The 26,182-nt window shown below is 34.8% G+C and overlaps 1 protein-coding gene across 15 annotated transcripts in view; it reads left to right on the plus strand.

Moving 5' to 3' along the window:
* The window catches only part of ANO1 (anoctamin 1), a 170,118-nt gene extending 145,664 nt beyond the window's left edge, over window positions 1–24,454 (plus strand). For 10 of the 15 annotated variants that reach the window (XM_087921297.1, XM_087921296.1, XM_026706699.2 and 7 more), the window contains 12 exons: window positions 2,097–2,174; window positions 4,960–5,034; window positions 6,909–7,110; window positions 8,010–8,121; window positions 9,082–9,139; window positions 9,246–9,346; window positions 10,391–10,536; window positions 12,426–12,578; window positions 14,459–14,511; window positions 15,946–16,130; window positions 18,211–18,316; window positions 22,418–24,454. In XM_087921297.1, coding sequence (XP_087777423.1) covers window positions 2,097–2,174; window positions 4,960–5,034; window positions 6,909–7,110; window positions 8,010–8,121; window positions 9,082–9,139; window positions 9,246–9,346; window positions 10,391–10,536; window positions 12,426–12,578; window positions 14,459–14,511; window positions 15,946–16,130; window positions 18,211–18,316; window positions 22,418–22,678 — 1,530 coding nt within the window. In that variant the 3' untranslated portion in view covers window positions 22,679–24,454. The remainder of the gene's footprint in view (window positions 1–2,096; window positions 2,175–4,959; window positions 5,035–6,908; window positions 7,111–8,009; window positions 8,122–9,081; window positions 9,140–9,245; window positions 9,347–10,390; window positions 10,537–12,425; window positions 12,579–14,458; window positions 14,512–15,945; window positions 16,131–18,210; window positions 18,317–22,417) is intronic. The other 5 variants (XM_087921295.1, XM_087921294.1, XM_087921299.1 and 2 more) reach the window with 1 other exon arrangement.
* Window positions 24,455–26,182: the final 1,728 nt, after the last annotated feature.

The following is a 26,182-nucleotide window of genomic DNA, read 5'->3' on the forward strand; positions in this document are numbered from 1 at the left end:
TATTCCAAGGTCCTTTACAGAGCTTGGATCATCAACAAGGTCTTGTCTATTCAGCTTGTATTTTATTTTCTGATTTTTTTTTACCAATATGTAAGACAGAGCATTCATTTGTTGAGATTTGAAGTTGCCATTTGTTTGACCAAAAGAAATGGCCAGACTAGCTGAGGAATTCTGGAAACTGAAGTTAAGACCTCTCCATCTGGATATCTTCAGTTTTCAAAAAGCTAAATTAGAGGACGTCTTCTATTCAGAAACATATTGCCTTGATTAGGATCATGTGAATTTATCTCTTTCAGTTTTTCAGGTACTATTTGTTGGGTCTCATTCCTGTGTCAGTTTGTGAACACTTGAAAAAAATCCCCTCTGATTGAAAATGCATATTCATAATTGTGAATAAAGTGTAGGCACATAAGAGTTGGAAAATTATATGACAAGATTCAGAGAATGAAAAATCTGAAGGATTACAGTATAATAATCTGGATCATTCATAGGTTTGGAAAGTGCAAATTAGGTCAAATTTCTCCACAAGTTCTCATACCTATAATACAGGTAATAACCATTGTGATTATACTGAATAGAATTGTTTTAGGTTGCTCGGTTGAAATTATCCAGGTTGAGGGTTATCATAATTACATTTTGTGATAGAATATTTTATAATTTGGCTCTTTGAAGATAAATGAAATAAAATGTTTTTCAATCACCCATTTACTGAGCAACCCTGGGTTCTAATAGGTTGAGACAAAATAGCCATTTTGTATCCAATTTTCTGTATAACATATGCTTTATTTTTTCCGTTATTGCTATATAAGATATATCTAATGTTGAAACTTTTCCTCAGTTGCTCTGAGCTTTTAATTATTTTGTCTGTATTTGTCTGAATCTTCTTCAGTCCATACTATCCTTTTTAAGGTGTGCTAAATGGAATTTCTATAAAGCGCTGCAATGTCAGCAGTTTTATTTAAGATTCAACTGCCTAGATAAAAATCATATCCAGAACTGATTTGGCTACCCTGTGAAGAATTGGAGGCATGAAAGAGCAATCAGTGAGGTCTACTACTAAGTAAATATAAGGAAGAACCCAATACAACAAAGATAGGCCAGGGTAATTAAAGTCAATCTTTTTAGACAAAAATGCTATCCAAATAATCTATTGTAAATATAGAAAGTTGTACTGTGTTATAAAAGGAAAGAATTTCTTTCAAAAAAACAAACAGGAAGTAGAACGCAATACGAAAGCAACTGAGTTTGTGGGCTTCTCCAGACTAGTTAGGATGAAATCCAAAATGATATTTCCAAACGTAGAAATGGGCAACAAACTGATAAATACAAATAATTGTGAATAAATAATGAACAGGACAACTTTGGAGTAAAAAAAAATGTAACTACATAATTGACTGAGAGGGACTAGGCTGATATAACTAATCAGCTAATAGATGTTAAAAAAAACAGTATGCAAAAATGGTGAAACACTTCAATCTTAGAAATTTATATAGAAAGTCCGGTTTTAAAAAGCCAGTGTTGCTATTGGTTGAGTTATTCATATTAGAGTATGCTAAACTCAATGTATCTCAAAAAGGATAGTGGGCAGTAAGAGGAAATGGACTGATTTTCTGGATTTCTTTACATTTTGCTTTCCATTTCCTTGTTCTAAATAATTTGTTTCACCTGCAAACACAGTCATCCTATTATTCATTGTTAACCCAGATCATGGCTGAGAAAGTTAAATAACATCAATTGTTTTTATGATATCTAGTCGTTTTTTATTCTTAGCAATCAGATATATTTTCTCCAGTATGATCTATCAGCTGTTTTACATAATAATGTAGATATAAAATGCTCACATGATATGTAGCCACTATTGTTTTTAATTTGCCAGTTAATTGTGATTATTTTTCTCTGGTTTTACTTTGAATTTTCTCTTTTATAATGATTTATACTGTCAGAAAATTTAACATCAACACATAGGCATCTTTTATTTGTTTTTAAATTCTACCATATACATATTCTATTTAGAGATTTATTCATATCCATATAAGTCAGTGCTTTGTAACAACCATATTGGATTATCCTTTTCTGTTTCCTTCAAATGCCATCAGAAGGGCCAGCAATTGCCAGAAGAGGCAGCTAACAAATGGCGACAAAGAGTTAAGAGAGTCATGGCTGGGATGAAATTGGTACATTTCATTACCATTTGTGGAAATTTTCTGAATCTGAATATCTATAAAACACAATTTTCTTTTGTTTATTTTGTAATATTCACATATATGGCTTTCCCCTTCTTCTGTCTTGATCACTCTTGTTGAGGTGGGTTTTTATTTGGAATGACACTGCATGGTTGATCTTTCATACTGGTTGATGTGCAGCTTTTACAACACTGCACATGTCTTATGCTTGATGGGGTTTCCTGGCTTCCTTTTTTTTTTGAGAGAGAGAATGAGAGAAAGGAAAAACATGCATGTGATGCGCATGTAACATTAAGTGCTTATTTTTCTTTCTTTCTTTTTTTTGAAAAAAAGTTTTATTGTTTTTTTAGACAAACATAGACAAACACAACATAAAAATATCAAGCCATCTTCACATATATACATACAGTGTGTCGGTTGGTTTACAAATTGTTTTGTGCATCCACTTCATAGTCATCACTTGCAATTTCATTGTATATGTTCTCATATTGTCAATCAAATATTACTAAGTACATTAATATCGTTAATCAATCATTTGACTACACTATTATTCATTCATGTTTTACAAAATAATCCATATTTTACTTGATTTATTTTATGACAATTCATATTATCATCCCAAATCTATCCTATAATTATATTGTAGTTATGATAAAAATAATACATCTTTATATATTCCTTATATTCTAAAAATCTACATATTTCATTACCATGTTTTATTGTCTAACCATTGATAAAATAAATCCCAAATCTAATAAAATTGTTTATCTTCTTGTTCTCTGATTTCAAATGTCAATCTACTCATTTCAGCACATTCCATTATTTTCTTAATAACTTCCTCCTGCAATGGTATTTTCTCATTTTTCCAGTTTTTAGCAAATACAATCCTAGCTGCTGTTAATACATTTACAATAAAATACTTCAATTCCTTACTATACATTTCAGGTAAAATTCCCAACAAAAATATCTCTGGTTTCAAGACGATGTGTTTTTTTGTCATTTTTTCCAACCACAAGTGGATTTTAGTCCAATATCTTTTAGCATCCGCACATGTCCACCACATATGGTAATATGAATTAGATATCTGATGACATTTCCAACATTTTTCAGATTTATTCTTGAACATTCTTGCTATTCTTGTTTGGGGGAAGTGCCACCTGTAAAACATCTTATACAATTTTTCTTTATATGCTGTTGACATTGTCATTTTATAATTTTGAGACCACAATTTTTGCCATTTCTCTAAATCAATCCCATATCCAAAAACTTTCCCCCAAGCAATCATTGTTTCTTTAACTTGTTCTTCTTCTAGCTTAATTTCTAATAAATATCCATACAGTTTTTTAATCACCTTTTCATCAATACCTGTCAAAAAAGTGCTTATTTTTCTTATAGGAGCTTTAGGGAGTTGTACATTATCATTTCCTAATCCTTAATATTACATACAAAGTGATCCTAAAGATGGTGTATATAAAAATAAATTGATCACCCAATGAACCATGAACATATTTATTTAGCAAAGATAGATAGCTACCCATCTCATAAAAAGGGATTTGGGTGGCATGGAAACACACTAAAAATTAAAATCCATTATGAACAAACAGAATACTAATACTGTACTCAGAAATGATTCCTACATATATACAACCACTCAGCTCTCAGTTCGTTCCCCTTTTCTCACTTTCATTAATTTAAGTTTACAATAGGTTAATGGGATGAAGAAGAGAATCAACAGGATGTCTCTATTCTCTCCTTTATAACCCCCTTAAAGGTACAGAAGAGATCAGACAAAACTATGTGGCAGACAAATCCGGTTTAGAAAGCATGAAACTGACTATACTATTAGTTCAGGTTTCATATCATTGGCATCTTTTCTTCTTTGTGACTTTGCAAATACAATTCCATCATCATATTTTATGTGGTTGTAGTCCACGTTCTTTGGCCCATATGTCTTTTGAAAAATACATAATACAATATGTGCCACTTTTCATGCTTGCTAGACTCCAGTGTCCCTAAACTTTACTATCTTTGAGAGAACAGCTACTTTGTGTTCACATGGGAAAAGCAGAGGGGATGCTGCTAATAATTTACTTGCTTTCACTGTCATTCTATCATTCCTGTCAGTGATGACTTAGATATAAATTAAGCTTTCAGGAAATATTCTAATAATACTTTACTCTAAATGGAAAAGTACATTACATTTTTGAAAAACAATCTAAACATTGTCTGAAGGAAACCGGACCAGTTTCCAAAATTAGTTTGGGCTAAATATGTTTTGACAGCCCTTCCAGAGAACTGGTTTGAAGAAGCTGCTTGGCCTTAAGACTGCATCTGTCCCACATAAAAAAACAACAATTATGCATTAGCAAATGTTCCCCTACCCCTTTACCCTCTACTTGTCCTTGCATTTCCCTCCTACATGAAAGAGCTGGGAAAACTCCACAATTGATGATGGGCCTGCAAAATGAAAAAGAACAAATAAGAATCCCATTGCCCAAATTGTTACTACTGCATATAGCCTCATATAGCCTCATCCACAAATCTGTTCTGTTTGAAGTAATTTGCAGACTGCCTGGCCTAGCTGTAGCTTGATGAAAGCCTGTCAATTGACTGACACTTGTTTACTCTTTTTAGAATGTTTACTTCTGTTTATGTGTCTTTGCACTTTAATTGTGGTCTTGCCTATTTAAATTTGGATAACAAGCAAGAATCAAAAAGGCAATTTATTTAATTGCTATAACGAATTGCTTTGTGTTATTCTTCTTTTGTGTGCTAGACTGAAAAAGAAAAACTGACATGGAAAGATCGTTTCCCAGCATACTTCACAAATTTTGTGAGCATTATTTTCATGGTAAGCATTATCCAGTTTTGGAGTTATATTTAACTTTTCCTAATTCTTCTCATTTTCCCATCTTCTGCATTGTAAGTGCAAATTTCTTAACCTCCAGTACATTTGCATGGTGCCAGTTTAGGGAGAGTTCTATTAAATGGTGCAAAAATTAATTAATCAGCTTGTGCTTTTCAAATAATGCATTTAAAAGCTTTAATTCTATAATGAACAATAATAAAGCCTGCAATGTCCTACTTGTATTTTCTTTCTCAGATATCTGTGCCCCTATAACTGTGCTATTTGAACACCATATTTTGCGAAACCTAATCTCTAAAGAGGAGTTGAGAGTCCACAAAAAGGTTATCAAATTACTGAAACTTCACAAGAATTTAAAACTAATTAAGGGGAGCAACATAAGACATTATATTGCTTTGTTGAATTGACATTACCTTGACAACAGTTCCTGGGAAAATCATAAGTCAGATCATTAAGCAGGGGTTTGCAAGAAGATGATTACTAGAGTTTGCTAGGTTTATTAAAAATAGGTTATGTCAGATTTTAAAAATTATACTGCTTTAAAAAAAGCCAAAATGATTAGATTAGTAGACCAAAAGAATGCTTGTGGATGTGGTATACCAGACTTTAATGAGGCATTTGATAAAATTGGCCATAACCTCCTTCCTCATAAAATGGAATGATGTGGGATGGATGGTGCCCTCCCTATATGAATTTGCAGTTGGTTGCACAACTGTACCCAGCACGTGGTCTCTATTCATTTTTATAAATGAGTTCAATAAAGGGAAAGGAGAGATGCTCAGCAAATCTGAGGATGACACAAATCTGGGAGGATTGCTAACAGCTCAGAAGACAGGCTGAAAAGACAGGCTCAAGACTTAAATATTGGGCTTTTTCCAACAAATATAGTTCCATGTCAAGAAACACAGGATTCTGCATTTAGATATGGGAAAAAAAGATGTACATGTAAACAATAGGCTCAACAGTAGTACTTGGGAGAAAGAGAAAGTGTCTTGGTATACCAAAGATTGAACATCAGTCAGCAGCATGCTGCAGTTACCAAGAAAGCTAATGTAATATTGGGTGCATCAACAAAAGTATAATGTGAAGATTACAAGAGGTTATAGTTCCACTTTATAGTGCATTGGTATACCACACATAGAATATTTCTTTCAGTTTTGATCATCACAATGCAAGTAGAAAAAGTGTAGTGAAGAGCAAATAAATTTGGAGAGGATCTGCAGTCTAACAATATGAACATCTAGATATTATTTTGTCTAAAGAACAGAAGGCTAAAGGCACTTGACAGCCTTCCATACTTCCAGTCCAGTACAGAAGGACTGTCACAGGAAGATGGTGTGGTTCTCAGAACCAATAGGTGGAAGCATAATCATGGGTGCTCTATCACTAAATATTCTCAAATAAAGATTGGCCACCACTTGGCTGGGATGGTCTGAAGGTGAAGATTCCTGCCTTAGGTAGAAAATTGAATTTTGGAAGCCTCCACGTTTTTTTTCCAATTCTATAAGTCTATTAATATAATTGCAGGGTTTTTACTAAATGGATAATAATGAATGAAACCGTAAGCAGAATTCATAATCATTATTTTATGCTATTTTCTTAATTATTCTAACTATATTATGTTTAACTTTATAGCTGATATTTTTCTTTAGTAGTACAGTATAACTACACTACTATATAGGAAATATTTAGTTTTGGATTACATGTGGATTATAACCGTTTCCCTGTAAAGCATATGGGAGCATGCTTTTATAATATTATAATTGGCATAAGTGATTGAAATATTTCCATACGAACTACATCAGGTAATAGTAATATTGTGAACCTAATTGTTTGATAACTGGTTATGTCCTTTTCAGATTGGACTGACATTTGCTATTGTTTTTGGGGTTATTATATACCGAATCTCCACTGCAGCAGCTTTGGCCATCAGCTCCTCTCCAGGAGGCAGATCGAATGTTAGAGTGACTGTCACAGCCACTGCAGTAATTATTAATCTGGTGGTAATAATAATCTTGGATGAAGTATATGGCTGCATAGCTAGATGGCTGACTCAGATTGGTAGGTACATATCCTCCTGTTATTTGACTTAGAATTATGATTTCATTAAATGATCTGTCTTAATGATTCAGCTTTGACTCTGCAAGCAAAATTACACAGGAACAAATCCTGAGATAATAACATAAAAGCATTCTTGGCATTAAGGCATTCACATCTTTCAGTAACTAATATTCAGTTTAATTTTAAGTGTGGAAATTATTTAAATTCGTTTAGAGTCTTGTCACCTTGGCGAACCAGTTTAAAAACAAACAAACCAAATAACACAATTTATCTTCATTTCCAGTCACTGCTTACTTTAAGAATATAAATCAAGAAGTAAAAAATAGAGGGGTCAAGACACATCTCAATATGCATTTCCTTATTGAAAGGGAAAAAAATCTGAAATACTTTTCTAGTAATCTTGTAATCAAGCCAGATTCACATTATGACATCAGCCTGTACAGTAGTCATTGATGTGCAACTATTCGTTTAGTAACTGTTTGAAGTTATAATGGCATTGAAAAAAAAAAGTGACTTATGACCATTTTTTACACTTGTGATCGTTGCAGCATTCCCATGATCACATGATCAAAATTCAGATGCTTAGCAACTGGCATGTATTCACAATGGTTGCAATGTCCCAGGGACATGTGATCACCTATTGTGATCTTCTGAGAGGCAAAATCAATGGAGAGGCCAGATTCACTTAACAATTGTGTTATTAACTTAACACCTGCAGCAATTCACTTATCAATTCAGGCATTTCATGTGTTTGCATAAAATGGGACAATATTCACTTATCTTGCTTAGGAACAAAAATTTGGGGCTCAATTGTGGTCCTAAAACAAGGACTATCTGTATAATATTTAGTACTTTAGATTAATCTTCCAGTCACTTTTCATTAATCTCATTTACCTCAGAGGTTCCAAAAACAGACAAAAGTTTTGAAGAACGACTTATCTTCAAGGCCTTCCTTCTGAAATTTGTTAATGCTTACACCCCCATTTTCTACGTTGCTTTCTTCAAGGGCCGGTAAGTTGCATAGATTAATTAATTGCTTCACTAGTATTTTATGCTGTTCCAGAGCTCTTATTCAAACAAGGACAGCTCTTTAGAGGGATTGTTACTTGAGTTTCCCAGGCTATACCTCCTGCTCCAAGTATTAAAATCATAAAGATTAACTGAATTAATTATGCTAGCATAATTTTCCAAAATGTAATGTTGGTTATGTTTCTGTTAGGAGCACTTTTTCTGGGCACAACAGAAACATGGTTGGCTTATAGATGTATATTAGGAAGGGATATTGCTAAATACCAAGGCAAAATACATATTCATTGGTTAAAATGTGAGTGCTTACTCAGCAGATGTTCACGCTGTTTTAAGTTATTACAGATAGAAGTATTTTCAGAAATAAATGGCAGCCTTCAGCTTTACTGTTTGGGATCATCAAGTTGAGGAATATTATTGAAAATACCACAATGAAGGTTTCCACAAGCAAAGAAAAAGTTGGGGAAAGCACTCTTACTGATAGACTCCCATGCATTTTTTCTCTTGAAATTCTGAGAGCTCTTAGGTCAGCTACTAAACAGTGTCCAGAACTGCAATCAGATACTGGAAGTAGCAAATTTTTGAATGCCATTCACTGACAGAAAGTATTTCATCCAATAAATGAATTAATTGGATTTTCCTCATCAGGTCCACAAGATATTTATTACTCTTTCCTTTAATCATATTTAACATTAATAAACCCAGCTCTAAGGCAAATTACTTCTTTGAAAAATGTCACTGATAATGTTTGTGTTGATAAAAGTGAATGTATTCCTGATAGCTAGATTTACTTTTCTGTATTTTTTTTCTGAAACTAAATTAATCATCCATTGTACATTGTGTATCTTTGTAGAATGATTTTAGAGGCACGTAAAATACTGCAGGAAGTGTCTGAAAGATTGTGTCTGTAACACAAATTCTAACCGTTGTTTCCAAATTGTCTAGATTTGTTGGACGCCCAGGAGATTATGTCTACATTTTTCATTCTCTTCGAATGGAAGAGGTAACTGTACCTTATTTTGTTCATGTGTCTAGAAAACAGCTATGAACATTCTGTTGGGGTATATGGATGTCCCCAGTTTTTTTATTTTGTTTTTCCCTTTTTTTAGTGTGCTCCTGGTGGTTGCCTGATGGAATTGTGTATACAACTTAGCATTATAATGTTGGGGAAACAGCTGATTCAGAATAATCTTTTTGAAATTGGCATCCCGTAAGTAGTAAGGAATAAGAAAATATTAGCTAACTTCTCAAAATGCTTGCATATCATCTCTTGATAAATTAAATATATTTTTTTCTTGACATCCATGCAATGCAACAAAATGTTAAACTGTGGATACACCAAAATTTAAAAGCATTCATTTTGTTACTATATTGTTTCATTAATTCAATACATTTTGTTCTTATCTGAAGGACTATTTTTTCTCTGCAAATAATTTATTTCTAAAATAACTAAGCTCTATTATATTGATTGGGGATATTATAAAGAGACAGATAAGGGAATTTTCATTTTTTGCTTTGTTTATTTTGTTCCATTTTCCTTGAAAGCTGAATTATCTTAAATTCAGGATTATTTTCCTTATCAGTAAATCTTATAGTCTGCATTTCAGCAGTGTTTTCCCAAAGTGTTGTATTATGTTACTTAATAAATAAGAATTATGAATCTACAGTGGGGCCAAGTTCAACCAACTTAGTAGATAAATAGAATAGGACAAAATACTCAAATTACTATCAAGTACAAAGAATAAAGTCTTCATAGTTATTCAGTGGCCACACTTTCGAAGATCTGATCAGGATTGTAGAGGCTGATAGAGATGATAATAGACCAGTATAATTAAGTCTTCATGTTTCTTTAGGAGACAGTAAATAAATTTGTTTATTCTTCATTTACTTTGCCAGAAATTTTCAGATATTTGGAGCTCTTATTTTCCCAATAGAGCTAGAAAGCCTTTTGTTCCTGTGAACTAACATATTTTGCTTTAAACAGAAAAGAACTTCAGGAAAACCTGTCATAGTGGAAATGACATAAAAACTGTGATGAGGTGCATATGAAAAGTTTTGGGCATTTTCACAGGATTCTTTGAATACCATTTCAGATACTAGAAAACTCAAAATAGAAGTCTGTCATTCAGCTATAAAAAATTTGGGAATTTGCTTTATCAAAGAACTTATTAAAATGGGAAATCAAATCTCTATTTTTTTTTTTTACAAAACATATAAGACATCTAAAGCAATTACTTTTCCTCATTCTTGTTAGGAAAATGAAAAAATTTATAAGGTACTTGAAGCTGAAACGACAAAATCCTGTAGATTATGAAGAGCATATGAAGAAAAAACAGCGTTATGAAATAGATTATAATCTGGAACCTTTTGCAGGACTTACTCCAGAATACATGGAAATGAGTAAGACTTAAACTACCGTTATTTAAAGTGGGGTTTCCCAGATGATTACCTGTTCTGCAATGAACCAGAGTTTTATCCATTCAATATTTTATTATCCATTCAAAATGGATGCCCCAAATGTGCTTTTTCAAGAGGCAACTAGACTTTCTGGTTTTTCTTTGAAGACATTTCTCATCCAAGAAGCTTCTTCAGCTCAGAATCTCCATAGACATTCAGAATTGATTTATTTATCCAGCCTGACTGTTATTATGTTTTCTAGTTCTTTCTTTTTTTGAGTTCTTTTTTCATATAATAAATGATTCAATAATAAAAGACATGTTATCCCTTTAAGAAGTTTCTATTATTTGATACATATAATTTCCAGAGGAGTAACCTTGATCAGAAAGTGCAGCTCTCATATACTCAATCCAATCCCGACTAGATTACAGTAATGCTCTACAAGCAGCCTCTGAAGAGCATTTAGAAGTTTCAAGTGCTGCAGAAATGCAGCATCCCATGCAGTTATTTGTGCCACCGGATTGGTGCATGTTACACCTGTGCTCTGAGAGCTACATTGGCTGCCAGTTTGCTTCTGAGTTCAATACAAAGTGCTGGTTATGACCTTCAAAGCCCTATATGGGGGGTGTCTCAAGGGTGTTTTTTCAAGGGGCAACTGGACTTTCTGGTTTTTCTTTGAAGACGTTTCACTTCTCATGCAAGAAGCTTCTTCAGCTCTGACTGGATGGTGGAAATGGAAGGATTTATACTCCTTGCAAACAGCTGGTCATTTGCATTCTTGTACAGAATTGTTGAGGCCACCTGGAGGTTTGTCTGTGTCATCAGGGTCATCTGAGTGGTGGAAATTGTGTGGAGCCTTATTGGAACTGTTGAAAGGACTGTGTTGTAAACTGGAAATAGATGATGTCGTATCCATCCTCCTCTGTTGATAGAGGGCTGTTCTTCTTGAATGAGAAGTAAAACACCTTCAAAGAAAAACCAGAAAGTTCAATTGCCTCTTGAAAAAAGCATCTTTGGGACAATCATGATCTGGATGACTGAGAATCTCCATAGACATCTACATGGGAATGGGTTATTTGAGGGACTGTCTCTTCCCGGTTACATTTACCAATCTCATCAGGCCTGGCATAAGGAAGGTCCCACTTGCTAAGGAGCTTCATTTGAGCAGAACTAGGAAGAGAGCCATGACATCCAGTCTTTGGGACAACATCTCCCCTGAAGTGAGATTGACCCTAATGGACTTCTGAAAATTCGATTTTGTCTTGGGGCCTGGGGATTCCATGGGAATATGGAGCCCACAAAACAGTTGTATTGTGTGTAACATTTAGATAGATTCTCCTGTGTTTTCTGCTTATGGCTTTTAATTGCTCAGTTTGTTTTTAATGGTTTTATGGTTTTGATAATTTTTGCTATTTTAAATATATGGGCTGCCCAAAGTCACGTACTGTATGTGAGTTGAGCAATTATATGAATTAAATAAAGTAAATAAATATAGTATATAAATAAATCAGGTTAATTTATTAAAGCAAAGACAACAAAGAATCTTGTAGCTGATTAAAAGTAAAAAAAAATGTACAAGGTTTCACCAAATGCATTCTTTTCTCTTGTGTTAGGAATATATGTAGATTCATAGTTTAGTGGAAGTTTGGGTGGGAGAATTGTAAAAAGTGAGAGCAGCCTGCAGTTAAATAAAAGAAATGTTGTCCAAAAATGCTCAAACATTTATATAAAATAACCAGTAGCAAATAGTATAACAGATCAAACACTTAAGAAAATACATATAATTTGTGCGTAGTGTGCATTCACTGATTTGCAGGGAGGTTGTCTTTTGGAAAGCAAATTCTACAGGAGTAAAATTGGTAATTGACAGTAGTTTCTTTTTAAATTTTCAGTAATCCAGTTTGGTTTTGTAACCCTGTTTGTTGCATCCTTCCCATTGGCTCCCTTGTTTGCATTGCTAAACAATATCATTGAGATACGTCTGGATGCAAAGAAATTTGTCACTGAGCTTAGGAGGCCAGTTGCAGTGAGAGCTAAAGATATAGGTAAGTTAGTAATTATTTATACAATATCTATAATTTATAAATATTGGTTAGAAAACAGAAAATTGAGTGTCCTGGTTTGTGCAAGATAACCACTCTCTGCTCAAGCAGAACCTCTACTGAATACCAGCTTGTGTTCTTTATTTGTGGTAGTCTGACCTCAACAGCTAGGAAAGCTATATTATTATTCTCTTGATTTCTATCCTGCTTTTATTTTTTACTAAAGCAATGTAATTAATTATAGATGTTTGAATAATCAGTGTAAATAGCATGAAAAATTGAACAAAATTTTGTTTCTCCTTAAAGAGTTTCACTTCATGCCATCAGGTATAGAAAAAAGGTCCATTTGACATCCTTGGGAAAAGCATTCTAAACCTCACTGTTACTAGGTTTTACTCCCAACCCTTCAATAGGCTAAAGACTTAAATGAAAAGCACAAACATAGGGTTGTATCAAATTCATCATTTACTAGCAGAACCGAATTATCCTTCTATGCATCCAGTAACCTGTTCAAACAGTAAAAGATTCTCAAAAGGCAGAACTGGAACTCTGAAAAGAGATGGGGGAAAAAATGACAAGAAGTTCCACGTTACCCCATAGAATGGAATGTAGAAATGAAGGAATATTATCTAGAAATAAATGAATTTACAAACTGAGTAGATATTAAAGAAAATATCTTTTGCTTAGAACATTGAAGTAAAGAAAGGATGAAAAAACAGATAATATCATTGCTATTATTTATTTATAATATCTAAATTATTCATTGTATATGATGTATTGGTGATGTATGCATTAACAGCCCAGATCCTAGGAAGCAATTACAGGTAGTCCTCAACTTATGACCACAATTGAGTCCAACATTTCTGTTTTTAGGTGAAACATTTAAATGAGTCTTGCCCCATTTTACGACTTTCCTTACTATAGTTGTTAAGTGAATCACTGAAGTTGTTAAGTTAGTAACATGGTTGTTAATTGAACCCGTCTTCCCCATTGACTTTGCTTGCTAGAAGGTGATCACGTGACCCCAGGACACTGCAATCATCATAAATATGAGTCAGTTCCCAAGCATCTGAATTTTGATCATGTGACCATGGGGGTGCTGCAATGGTTGAAAAAATGGACATGTCACTTTTTTCAAATCCGTTGTAACCGTAAATGGTCACTAAATGAACTGTTGTAAGTTGAGGACCCACTTTTAAGAGTGTTATATAGTTCTGGGCACCATTAGAAACCAAGCCCAATTAGGATTGAATTATTATTCCAATTAAATGATATAAATATATGTATCCTATTAAAGAGACAGCTGATGAGAGATACGATAACACTTTTCAACTATCTGGGTTGTCACATTGGAGAAGGAATGGGCGTATTATTTATTGCCCAAAAAGAAGAATCAGTGAGCCTGCCTGAGCAGGAGGTTGGACTTGAGGACCTCCAAGGTTCCTTCCAACTCTGTTCTTCTGTTAAAACTACAAGAAAGGGATTCAGGCTAGCTACGAGGAGAAACTTCTTGACTGTATCAGTTATCAGTCAATTCAAAAGGTTTCCTCTTGACATGGTGAGTTCTCCTTTTTAATGGTTTTGAAACAGAAGCTGGAAATTCATCTGTTAGAGATCCTTTAACAGTGGAAAAAAAAGACCCTGGAATCTCTGATCAAAGGACAAAGTTATAAGAATAGAAGACTGACTGCATTCAAGTATAATTTTACATTTGCCTCTCTGCTCTCTCACAGAACCCCAGTTCTCATGCCACCTTAGGGGTTCTGTGGAACAGAGTTGGAAAAATCTGGGTCTAGATGACTTTGATAGTCCTTTCCAAATCTGGGATTCTATGATCAGTGTTTGCGATAATACTCTTGAATAGCTTGCTTGTCTTTTCCCAGGGATATGGTATAATATCCTCAGAGGGGTAGGAAAATTGGCTGTGATCATAAATGTAAGTATTTTTTTTTCTGTAAATAGTATATGAACACAAAATTCTCATTTCTATTCAACTATTTTAAAGGTTTATTCTGCAATGGCTAAAGTAGGAAAGTGTGAATATGCCTGGAAAAACAGCCATAAAGATGGGCTGACACTTGGGCTAACCTCAGCTACATTTCCCAGATGGCTGTGCCTCTATCTTTTACTTTTCCTCCCAGATGGCTCCAGCTTCCTCTCTTTTGGCAAGAGGCCCATCTTTTCTATCCATTACCTTCTTTTCCTTTATCCCTTGACTTAATTTCCTATTTCCTGTATGGTCTAGAACAACTCTGGGGCAGTATGGCCCCAAGACCTGCCAATCCTTCACTGTCTGTCCATTGTGTTTCCAGACTGTAGCTTTCTCACTTCTGAATGCCAACATTAATTCTTCTCTTCTTTTGCTGCTAGGCTTGTTAAGCATGGCATTCTTTGTCCTTTTGCTATTAGGTCAAAAGGGGAAGTTGTAATTGGTTTTTAGGTGTTGACGACATGAAGACATTTCCTAAAACAAAAGAGAGCAACTAGCAGGCATCTCATCCGTAGCTCTGAAATCACCCTACAGAAAATGACAGAGAAGCCAAATGGCCAAATTTTGGCAGCACAATTTTCAGCTAAAAAAAGGAGAAAATGAAATAATATCACATGCCCAATAAAGACTCCCAAACTGCCTTAAGCATCACTGGGAAAACCTACAGCCCATTAAATTGTGCAATTCTATGGATCCATATGGAAAAGATCCACTGTAATTCTAAATATTAAGCTTTCTACTCTCTTCTGAGATGGTATCTGCCCTGTAAACAACAGCTAAACATTTTGTGTAAGATTTATTTTAATTGTGAAAGATAAAAAAAATATTAAATTGTTGGATCCAAATAAAACTATCCACTATTTGTCAAGTTTTGTGCATTTGATGAAACATCTAAATGGAGCATTTGCACAAAAAGCGCACAATTCCAAAACAATGAATGCAAAGTGATTCAAAATTGCCTCCAGCATGCAGGATAACAAAAGCAACATCAGTGCCCCAGACACTGTTTGTTTATTGATGTGGGGGGAGCATGTGTATAACAAAAATATTGTGCATGGCAACAGGGCAAACTTGGGGCTGTTATCTGAAAGAAATTTGCAATTAAAAGAATATTAGTGTTGAAATACCTATAACCATTTTTCCACCTGATGTTAGCTTCCCAGTCAATTTCAGCTATTCATTCTCAATTTGCTGCACTTTTAAAGATTGAATATTAAAACAACATGGTGCAAAGAAAACCATTAGCCTGCTGATCTGATGATACGGTTAGAACCAGCCTGATTCATGTCAATCCCTGTTGGGGGAGGAGACGATTGAGTCTGCTTATGTAATTAAGTGTGGCTTGAATATCTGCACTCATTCTTTACTTTTATGGCTTAGGCATTTGTGATCTCATTCACATCTGACTTCATTCCACGCCTCGTGTACCTGTATATGTACAGTGAGAGTGGCACCATGCATGGCTTCGTGAACCATACACTATCCTATTTTAATGTCAGCAATTTTCAAGGAGGAACTGCTCCAAAAGATGATATGGAGCTTGGCTATCCAGTGCAAATATGCAGGTATATAATGACATTTCTTTGAAACAACTTTGCCTAGACTATGCCTAGGATATTTGTTTGTAGTGCATCTCATCAAGTCTCTTTTAATTTTTGGTGTGTTTATTCTAGGCTGTATGTATTGAAAAATGCCAACTTTCTGTAGATAAAGCTGCCTTTCTTCTCCCCCCCCCCACCCGCTTCTATGACATTACCATTCCCCCCTCCAATTATGTAATTTCAAAGGCACAGAAATTGAGCCAGAAGAACCCTGTTTTGAAAAGACAAATTCTTTTCCATTACAGTTTTTTTGAGCTACTGTCTAGACCAGGGATCTCCAAACTTGCCAACTTTAAGACTTGAGGACTTCAACTCCCAGAATTCCTCAGCCTGCATGATTGGTTGAGGAATTTTGGAAGTTAAAATCCACATCTCTTAAAAGTTGCTAAGTTTGAGGACCATTGGTCTAGAACCACAAAAGTACCATTATGTTTAGTTTTGATCTTCTCGCTGCCAACATATGTCTTTCTCACACGCACACATACAGTGCATACACACAATAAAATAAAGCTATCCTAAATCATCTCATTAATGAATCAAGCATATTAGCAGATATGAATCTTTAAAAACCCAGTAGCCATATGCTCCTTAATCTAATATTCCTTTGGCAGAAATCCACAATATTACAATAGGATTTTTTTTTAATGGAAAGCTGTCGCTGTTGTTTATTCCCCTCTGCTTCTAATTTCCATACTAATTCCTCAAAAAAGTATTTCATGCATATGGAAATAGCATCAGAGATAACTTTCAATAGCTAAGAAAAGACATAGCTGCTGTAATGATTCATATGCAGAACCCTGTTGAAAAAACATATCTAGCCCTATTAGATCATTTGAATTTTTCAAATATTATAAATATCACACTCCAAACGTGCCTAAATGCAGACCTTTATATACCAAAACTTTGTAAACCATAATTTGTCTTCAGTCCAAAGATTGAAATGTGGCTGGACCTCTAAATAAATCAGAGATAAAATCCCACTAATTCATTAATTACTGTCACATAAACTTGCTCAGTTTCGTATATGTTACAATAAAGTTCTGAATTGCTCTAATGTATTTCCCTCATATCTTGTAGGAATCTAATTTTGAAAGCCACAAAATTGCTTTCTTGATACTCAGAAATTATGCACTTTGCACCCCAAATTCCAGTGTAACCTCTTTTCATATACCTTCCCTATTATTTTAAATTAAACCATACTACTTAAAGTTTGTATTAAGACACTTTTTCTTATTATGGCGTCTAGGAAACGGATGCACAAAAAAAAGTGGTAAACCAACCGATACACTGTTTGTAAATTTATGAAGGAGGATGATGTTTTTATGTTTTATGTTGTATGTTTTATGTGGTTTTGTTTGTTGTTAAAATCAATAAAACTTTTTTTTTTTAAAAAGACACTTTTTCTACTTCATTCTCCTTCCTGCTTACTTATCCAATCAGACTTGGGAAGGGAACTGATATTCTTTTAGGATGCCTCTGAACTACAACCCCCAATATCTGTATCATTGGCTATTCTACTGGGACTGCTGGGAGATGAAAGATCATGAGTTTGCTGTCTCTGCCCTAGGAAGGCTGCCCAAGGCTTGTTTCACTGCACTATAATATCCTTACATATAATATTCATGGCATTCTTCTATCTATGTCCTTCCATTCAAGTATTACTAAATGGCTGCATACTTGTCTGCTATACAGCAGGTCAATCTTTTGTCTGGAGAAGATTTTCAGTCAATGTTTCCTTTTCTAGACTCTGCGATAGCTTGCTACTTTAATATAATTTCACATTTTTCTCAAATACGTTATGCAAAACACATAGAGCATCCTGTCACTTCAACAAAGTACATGGAAATATAGCAATTCACTAACATTCTGATAAAGCAAAAGAAATTAGCATAACTATATTTTCAACATGTCAGCAGTAAACTCAATGTAGCAACTGACACACTGATTTTAGTTAAAGATGATAGATGATGATAGATAGAATTTGATATGAATTGATACTTTATTCTCAGAACCTTCTGATTCTCAATTCTAATCTGTTTTTCAGATACAAAGATTATAGAGAACCTCCATGGTCTGAAAATAAATATGATATTGCAAAAGATTTTTGGGCTGTGCTTGCAGCAAGACTAGCATTTGTAATAGTGTTTCAGGTAAAGTATAATCAAAATTTGTCCTTTTTCTAGAAATTATATCACAATAAAATGAATGCATGAAATAGTGTTTTTAGGAGATGATGATATCTAACAGTATTTGAAAAATACCATGTCCATATCATGTTTGCCTAGCAGGTATCAACAACTTTTTCAAATTTCACATACTCTTGCACAAAAAGTATTTACAGTAAAATTTACAGTAAAATAAAAATTATATTGTACATTTGATGAAAATACTGCACTTCAAGATTTATACTGTGGCAGAAATTGTTGCATTGCACACAGAGACTCTCAAGTGAGTATACCAGAATACCAGCAGATGAGTGAAGTCTGCCCATATGAGGAACCAGCTGTTCCCTTTTGTTGTCTCTTGTAACAGTATGTAAGACTGATCTTGAATGATGAAGAGAATGTTTCAACTCCTTCAGTACTTTCTTTTCTTTACAAAAGGTATATTATGAAATGTTACCTCTCTTCACTCTAACTTTATATAGCTTTCCTACCAGCTCAACCAACCCTCTTAGCCTTTTCTAACTAAATGATGTTGCTGATAAATAAAACAAAACTCTAGTAAAACTGTTGAGACAACTAAAACCACAGAAGACAATATTAGTATTTCATTAGCCTAAGTGAGATAAGCAGAAACAAATAGAATAAGTTCGAAGTATTCCACTTTTATTCAATCTGGGAATTAGACTTGCCTAGCTGTGTAGTCACTTAATTCAATTTGATTTCTTTTTCTTGTTTATAAATTTCCTCCTATTAGTTTTAGGGGAGAGAAAAATATTTATCTTAGCACACTGCCTGAATTAACAGATAACGGATAGTAGATAATAAGAGTTGGAAGGGACCTTATAGGTCATCTAGTCCAACCCCCCACCCAAGCGGGAGACCCTACACCATTTCTGAAAAATGGCAGTCCAATCTCTTCTTGAAAGTCTCAAGTGATGGCGCTCCCACAACTTCCGAGGGCAAGCTGTTCCATTGGTTGGTTATTCTCACTGTCAGAAAGTTTCTCCTTATTTCCAGGTTAAATCTCTCCTTGTTCAGTTTCCATCCATTATTCCTTGTCTGACCTACAGGCGCTTTAGAAAATAGCTTGACCCCTTCCTCCCTGTGGCAGCCCCTCAAATATTGGAAGACTGCTATCATGTCTCCCCTGGTCCTTCTCTTCACTAGACTGGCCATGCCCAGTTCCTGTAACCGTTCTTCATATGCCTTAGTCTCCAGGCCCCTAATCATTCTGGTTGCTCTTCTCTGTACTTTTTCTAGAGTCTCAACGTCTTTTTTATAGTGTGGTGACCAAAACTGGATGTAGTACTCTAGGTGTGGTCTTACTAAGGCATTATAGAGTGGTATTAGTACCTTATTTGATCTCGATTGTATCCCTCTGTTAAGGCAATTTAGGATTGCATTAGCTTTTTTGGCTGTTGCTGCACACTGCTGAATTATATTGGTGCTATTGAAGAACCATTTCCAGAATCCTGCAGAATTTGCAATCCCCTTTTAGGATGTTTTGTCAGGTGCCTAATTTCTAATGGTAAATAAGAATTGGCTTTGGAGGAACATACTTTAAAATCAGGTATTCCAAATTTTAAAGAAAGCTCTCTTCTCCTCTCTCTTGCTGGGGTGCATCCGATATAGCTGGAATGCCCTCTTAAGGATTGCATTTCAGGGGTGTATTCCCAGTGGTGGGATTCATTTTTTTTTTTACTACCAGTTCTGTGGGCATGGCTTAGTGGGCTTGGTGGGCATGGTGTGGCTTGGTGGGCTTGGCAGAGGAAGGATACTGTAAAATCTCCATTCCCTCCCCACTTCTGGAAGAAAATTACTGCATTCCCGTTCCCTCCCCACCCCACTAACCTGCTTTCCAGCTCTGTTTTCCTGTGCAGGGCAACAAAAAAAAGACCCAGTCAATCAGCTGGCACTCAGGAGGCAGAAAATAGATGGGGGCGGGGCCAGTCAGAGGTAGTATTTGCCAGTTCCCCTAACTACTCAAAATTTCCACTACCAGTTCTTCAGAACTGCTGAATACCACTTCTGTGTATTCCTAGATATAGAGAATGTTATGGGATTTATTTTTGAATAGATTTTTAGGCTTGCATTCAAGAAGACCCTCTGTGATACTTTTTTTTTCTAATGTTTTAATCTTCTTATACCAAGTATTTATTTCATTGTCTATACATGCATCGGCTCTCAGATAAAAAAAAACATAGCTGACTGTTGTAATTTTCTCAATTATAGAATAACTTTAGTAATATTTCACATTAAAAAGTTGTTTACAGGAAAGCAGGATTAACAACAATTAATTTTAGAGTTGACACCAGGGAATTCCATTCACTCCTGTTTTGTCAGGGCCCTTGAGAGAAGTGAGTATATACATTATGAAGATATATTACAATATAGCTTAGTTTCATGAAGTACAGTAGTGTATAGTTAGTGCTCATTATCATTCAGTTCTAATCTTGGGATCAGTTTGACTACTGTGGAACACATTTTTATGTTTCATTTGCATATATATATATATATATATATATATATATATATATATATATATATATATATATATATATAGTCATTCATTCATTCATTCATTCATTCATTCATTACACGGTCCCATTTTAGGGTAAACTGTTATATGGAGTATAGAAAAAATGTAAAAATAGTAGGCATGAAATAAGAAAAAGGAAAGGAAATATATTGTATTTGAAATAAACCGCTCTCTTAGTAATAGTTATAGCAGATACTGAAAAAGCAACTTACAGGATCCAATCTGGGTCAGTCACCGGTGTTGAGGTAATTCCCCGTTAGGAGAATGAGCGCATACAGGGAGATGTATTTGAGAGTAGTGTTGGAATAATACACACAGAGCACACAGATACACTGTACAGTAAATGTAGGTTTTTTACTTCCAGAAAGGTTTAAGCAAAGTCCAAAATAAGCAGTCCAAAAGTCATTCACAGGTAAAATCAGTCAGTTTTCATTCCAGGGATAATCCAAATATCAAATTCCAGTGTCAAAAACAGTTCAGTATCAGACTTACATTAAATCCAGTAATATCAGTCAATTATAAGAAATGGAGCAACGGCAATACTTTCCAACAGAAGGAAACAGAGATAGAGTCACACTCTCTTCTGAGACTCAGACTAAACAAACCAGGTTTCTGGCTCCATCTTATGGCTGTTTGAAAAACCACGCCCAATTGCATGCTCTTGCATTCCCTTAAAGATATAGTACTAAAATGTTTATCCTGGTTTATATATTTCTAACCCAAATACCTGTTAGATGAGTTATATTCCTAACAACTGGGACCAGAGGTTTTGCCTTCCAAACTTTTGGACTTGTGCTGGAGCCCACCCTCAGGGAACTTCTCTATATAGCAGTTCCCTAAAGATAGACTCCAGCACAAGTCCCAAAACTCTGAAGACAAAACCTCTGGCCCTGATGACTGATCCAGAATAGATCCTGCAACATTATCCTGGGACGCATATGTTCGCCTTCATTCGTAAGCCACTTACAACCAGGATTCAGTATTCTGACATCTGTGCAACCCCCCCCCAAACCCTCCCCATGGTTGTTATGTGATGACATTTTGGGTGCTCAGAAACAAACCCACATTTATGGCCATTTGCAGCATTCCAAGCTCACCTGACAGTGAGTTACATTTTTCCCAGGAATCAATGTTTACTTCCAATTTCCAGCAAAAAAAAACCAAATAAACCTCTTAATGAACAATGGCTTTGTTTAACAACCATGGGATTCACTTTATGGTCAATGCGTTCATTTCACAACCACGTTTGCTTAATAACTGCTGCCAAAAACGGTTCTGAAATTCACCATGGTTGTGTGATCACCGAATTTATGACTGTCGCCACTTATGACCAAAATTTTTGGCTCAATTATGATCCTAAATTGAGGACTGCTGTACACGATCTCTGGAATTAAGCAGTCTATGCATTGTACTGACACATTCTTAGGAATCCCAAATATATGTGAATTCTTAATAAACTATTGATATAATTTTTTTTTAAGAATTTTTTTTAGTCAGGCCATAATTTTGCCTTGGTTAACCTTTTCTCTTTTGTTTTTATTTTTCAGAATTTGGTTATGTTTATGAGTGACTTTGTTGACTGGATTATTCCAGACATTCCCAAGGACATTAGTCAGCAGATTCACAAGGAGAAAGTTCTCATGGTAGAAGTCTTCATGAAAGAAGAGCAAGGAAAGCTGCAGCTGCTAGAAAACTGGAGAGACAAGGATCAAAGGAGAGGTGAAAATTGTAACAGTCACAGTCCCAGATCATCAATGAGCCATAGAGGGAGTGTATCTTCCTGTCACTCATGCCATGTTGAGGTATAGAAGAAGTCGATGTTTTACACTGGGGCATTCCATTCACAAAGCAGCCAATATTTACATGATAGAACTTCATACTTTAACAACCTGGTGCATGTTTAAGCATATGCGACTGTTTCGCTTATATCTATGTGAGAAATAATGTTCTTACGAACAGAAAGGACCATATTCTATTTCTGACAAGTTTTCTTTTTTTATTTTGTTTCCTTTTTTGCACAAAAATAATGCAGGGATTTTTTTATATATATAAATAGATAGGTAACTTGCATAGTTAGCTTAGAGCTATCACTGTTTTATTTTTTAAAAGGAGATAGGATTCTGTAGACTCTTCTCTGAGAATTTTATATTAGCGTATTTATTAAAATAGGATAAAATGTATGAACCAAACTACAACTATTGGAATAATAATAAGTCCCCCATTCCTGATAAGCTACATCTGGGGTCTTGCAATATGCAAATAATAATAATAATAATAAATACTATACTGTGGAGTGCTTTTTGCAAAGCTGTGGCAACCAAGGTCTGACTTGAATCTGCCAACTTTTTTACAAGCAGAAATCCTGTTGAATTTCCTTGATGATATGTTGAATAACCTGAATTTTCTCCAAAGTGAATGTGGGAGCAAGATTATTTTGTTTTCCATTTGAGATTCTTGCCTCAATTCATCACTTCCATCTTCATTTCATTTACTCTTATGAATAGAATGGTCAGACTCAAATCACTGTAATCTTAGTCTCAACATTAATGAGAGCAAATAACTTTACTGTCTTTCATATCTTCTTCCACGAAAGATAAACAATTTATGGAGGGGCATTTAGTTTACTAATTCAAAGTGTCTAGTGCACATTCCAGAGGGGGATTCTAAAGAGCAAGAGGAATATTAGCATCAGCACAATTTCCCCAAACACTGAAGGACCTTTTGAAGAAAAAGTGTCCTGAGTTAAGAGCACACACACAAACACACACACGAAAATACTAGCAAATTGCACTGCCCACCACAAACCTGGAATTTTAGTTGTCGAAGGAACACATTAAATATATGTATTCCCAATTACGGTTCTATGTCACCTCTGCTAGTAAAGCCTACATATTATATTTAAGGACATTACATCTTTCTAAAACAATTAACATGATTCTATCATTTCACTGACCATAGGGCTATTGTAGCTCATAATCTCTCATGAGCCAGAATATTAAGTAATTTGGCGAGGCAGCTAAATATTATTGTTTTCCAAATTTACAACTTCTCTGCCTTTGCAGGTCTGATTCATTTGTCTTGCTTTCTTTCATATTGAAATGGTCAGAGTTCATTTGAGCACCATTCCAGTGAAATGTGGGCCTTCCTTCCTTCCTTCCTTCCTTCCTTAGTAGGTATCATATTATAGAGGTTATAAGATATGAGTATCATGGAGCCAGTACAGAGATGTGCAATTTTTTAATCTCATAATACTAGAGTCGTTTTATGAAAATTGATCAGAAGCAAGTTCAGAACAGAAAAAAGTAAATATGATGCCACACAATCCACTATTACCAAATTATGTCTTTTAAAAGAGATTATACCATCTACTGAGAATAGATTAATAAATGAATAGTAAAATATTAATCAGTTGGTGCAATTGTTCAGAGGCCAAACAGGAAATTAATATAGCAGATGTACAACAATGTAGTTATTACTTTTATACATTGCTAGTAAATTACAGGGAAGTATCTTGAAGGTGCCAGGTATGATCCACTAGTGATGTTAAATTATGGTAACAGTCAAATAAATGGCATTTTATTCTTGGGGTTTTTTTAAGTAATTTTTTTTTAAATAAGATTAAAAATGAGAAAGTGAAAAGGGTTAGTAGAATTAAGAAGCATTTCAGTTCTCTTCAAAGGAAGGTTCTCCTGTGCTCATCACTAGTTGCTGGACATCCAGAAATGACAATGAAAAGGTGAATAGTATGGACTTCTAATGAAGCCTAGCTTTATTTTTTCTCTTCAAATAGCTAAATATTTTAATTCGCACTAAGCCTGCTTTGGAAGGGTAATAGAGGAGCAGTTTACAATCTTTAGAATCTTAGAAAGCAGTAGAACAATTCAAGGAGGCAGAGGTAGAAATGAATGTTATAGAAAACCAGCAAGTCAAAGTCCTAAACAGAAAACAAATACAACACAGATTTTGATATAACAATTTTTTTTCCTGGGAAGTCGTGGAACCTATGAACAGCAATCCAATTACTGTATGTCAGTGAATCCTAAGACTTGCCATAACAGCATATTGTAATGCAGTTCTGAGAATATCAAAGTCCAGCCAAAACAGGAATAATATCCTGGTAAAGATAGTCCTCCAAGCCAATTTTCACTTTAAAAAATTGCCTTTATATCAGCAAACCAAGATAGAAGAAGGAATCCACAGGGCCTTACCTGTTGATATGGAGGGCAAATATGAACCAATTTATACATGATATGGCTCTCATCAGGTCTGACAGTCATGTTTGTATGTTTCATAGTTTGTCCTTGTTTCTTTAGTTACAACTGAGAAGTTGTATGACTTTCATTATGTATAAAAGTATATATATGCTTTTTGTATTCAGAATTTTTCAGATATGCTACATTGTTGAAAATGTTGATGAGATGCAGGTGTGTCATGGACAGATATATAAAGTTGTTCAACCTTCATTGTCTTCCTGATAAAAATCAGCATGCAGTATTTGCTTCTTCATTCATGCTGAAGGTCCAGCAGTATCTATTAGACACTTGATGGCAAGCATCGCATTTGAGAAATGAAGGAATAGGGAAAGTCAATTAATGGTCACTACGCAATCTTCACATACTCTAGTTTTGCCAAACTTTTGAAAACAAACAGCAGCGTTGACAGGTCTAAGCAGCCAAGGACCATGACAACCTTCCTTCCAAGGTAATCCAAGAGGCCGATCTGGATTATAAACCCCAAACCTGGAAGACCATTCAGTTGTAGCTAATATATCAATCCCTTTGCTTAGGATAAAAAGTAGAGCATCCTTGAAGTCACAATCAATGTCTAGTGTCGGCTTTGACACTATGAGGCTTTCTTGCAGCAGTACTGAAGTGGATTGCCATTGCCATCTTCTGGGATGATTTTTGGATTTGGGCTTTTTCAACATTAAAATCTAGGTTGCAGCCTTAGTATTTGTGGACGCTGTCCCATCAAGGTCCAGGAACCTAGGAGCAAGGTAATTAATTGCTGAAAACATATGGTTTAAAGAGAGAGAAGCCAATGAAGGTGTGTGAAATCAAAATCAGAATTATAAATACCAGCGCTGTATATGTGTTCCTTGACAATCCCATCCATTCAGTCTTACCTACATTTTCCCAAAAGTAAAACCTGTGCAAGAGTCTGTCACTTTAGCCATGCAGATTTCATGAATGCATGATTTTAAGTAACAACTTGCCGCAATATAAGGACATCATAAAATATAACAAATTAGTCATGTAGTACAGATGACCAATCTAGTTTGGAAGTACAGGTAGTTCTCGATTTACAGCCAC

This window comes from Pseudonaja textilis, chromosome 1 (genome assembly GCF_049901715.1).
Source record: "Pseudonaja textilis isolate UNSWEBS1 chromosome 1, rPseTex1.2, whole genome shotgun sequence".
NCBI lineage: Eukaryota > Metazoa > Chordata > Lepidosauria > Squamata > Elapidae > Pseudonaja > Pseudonaja textilis.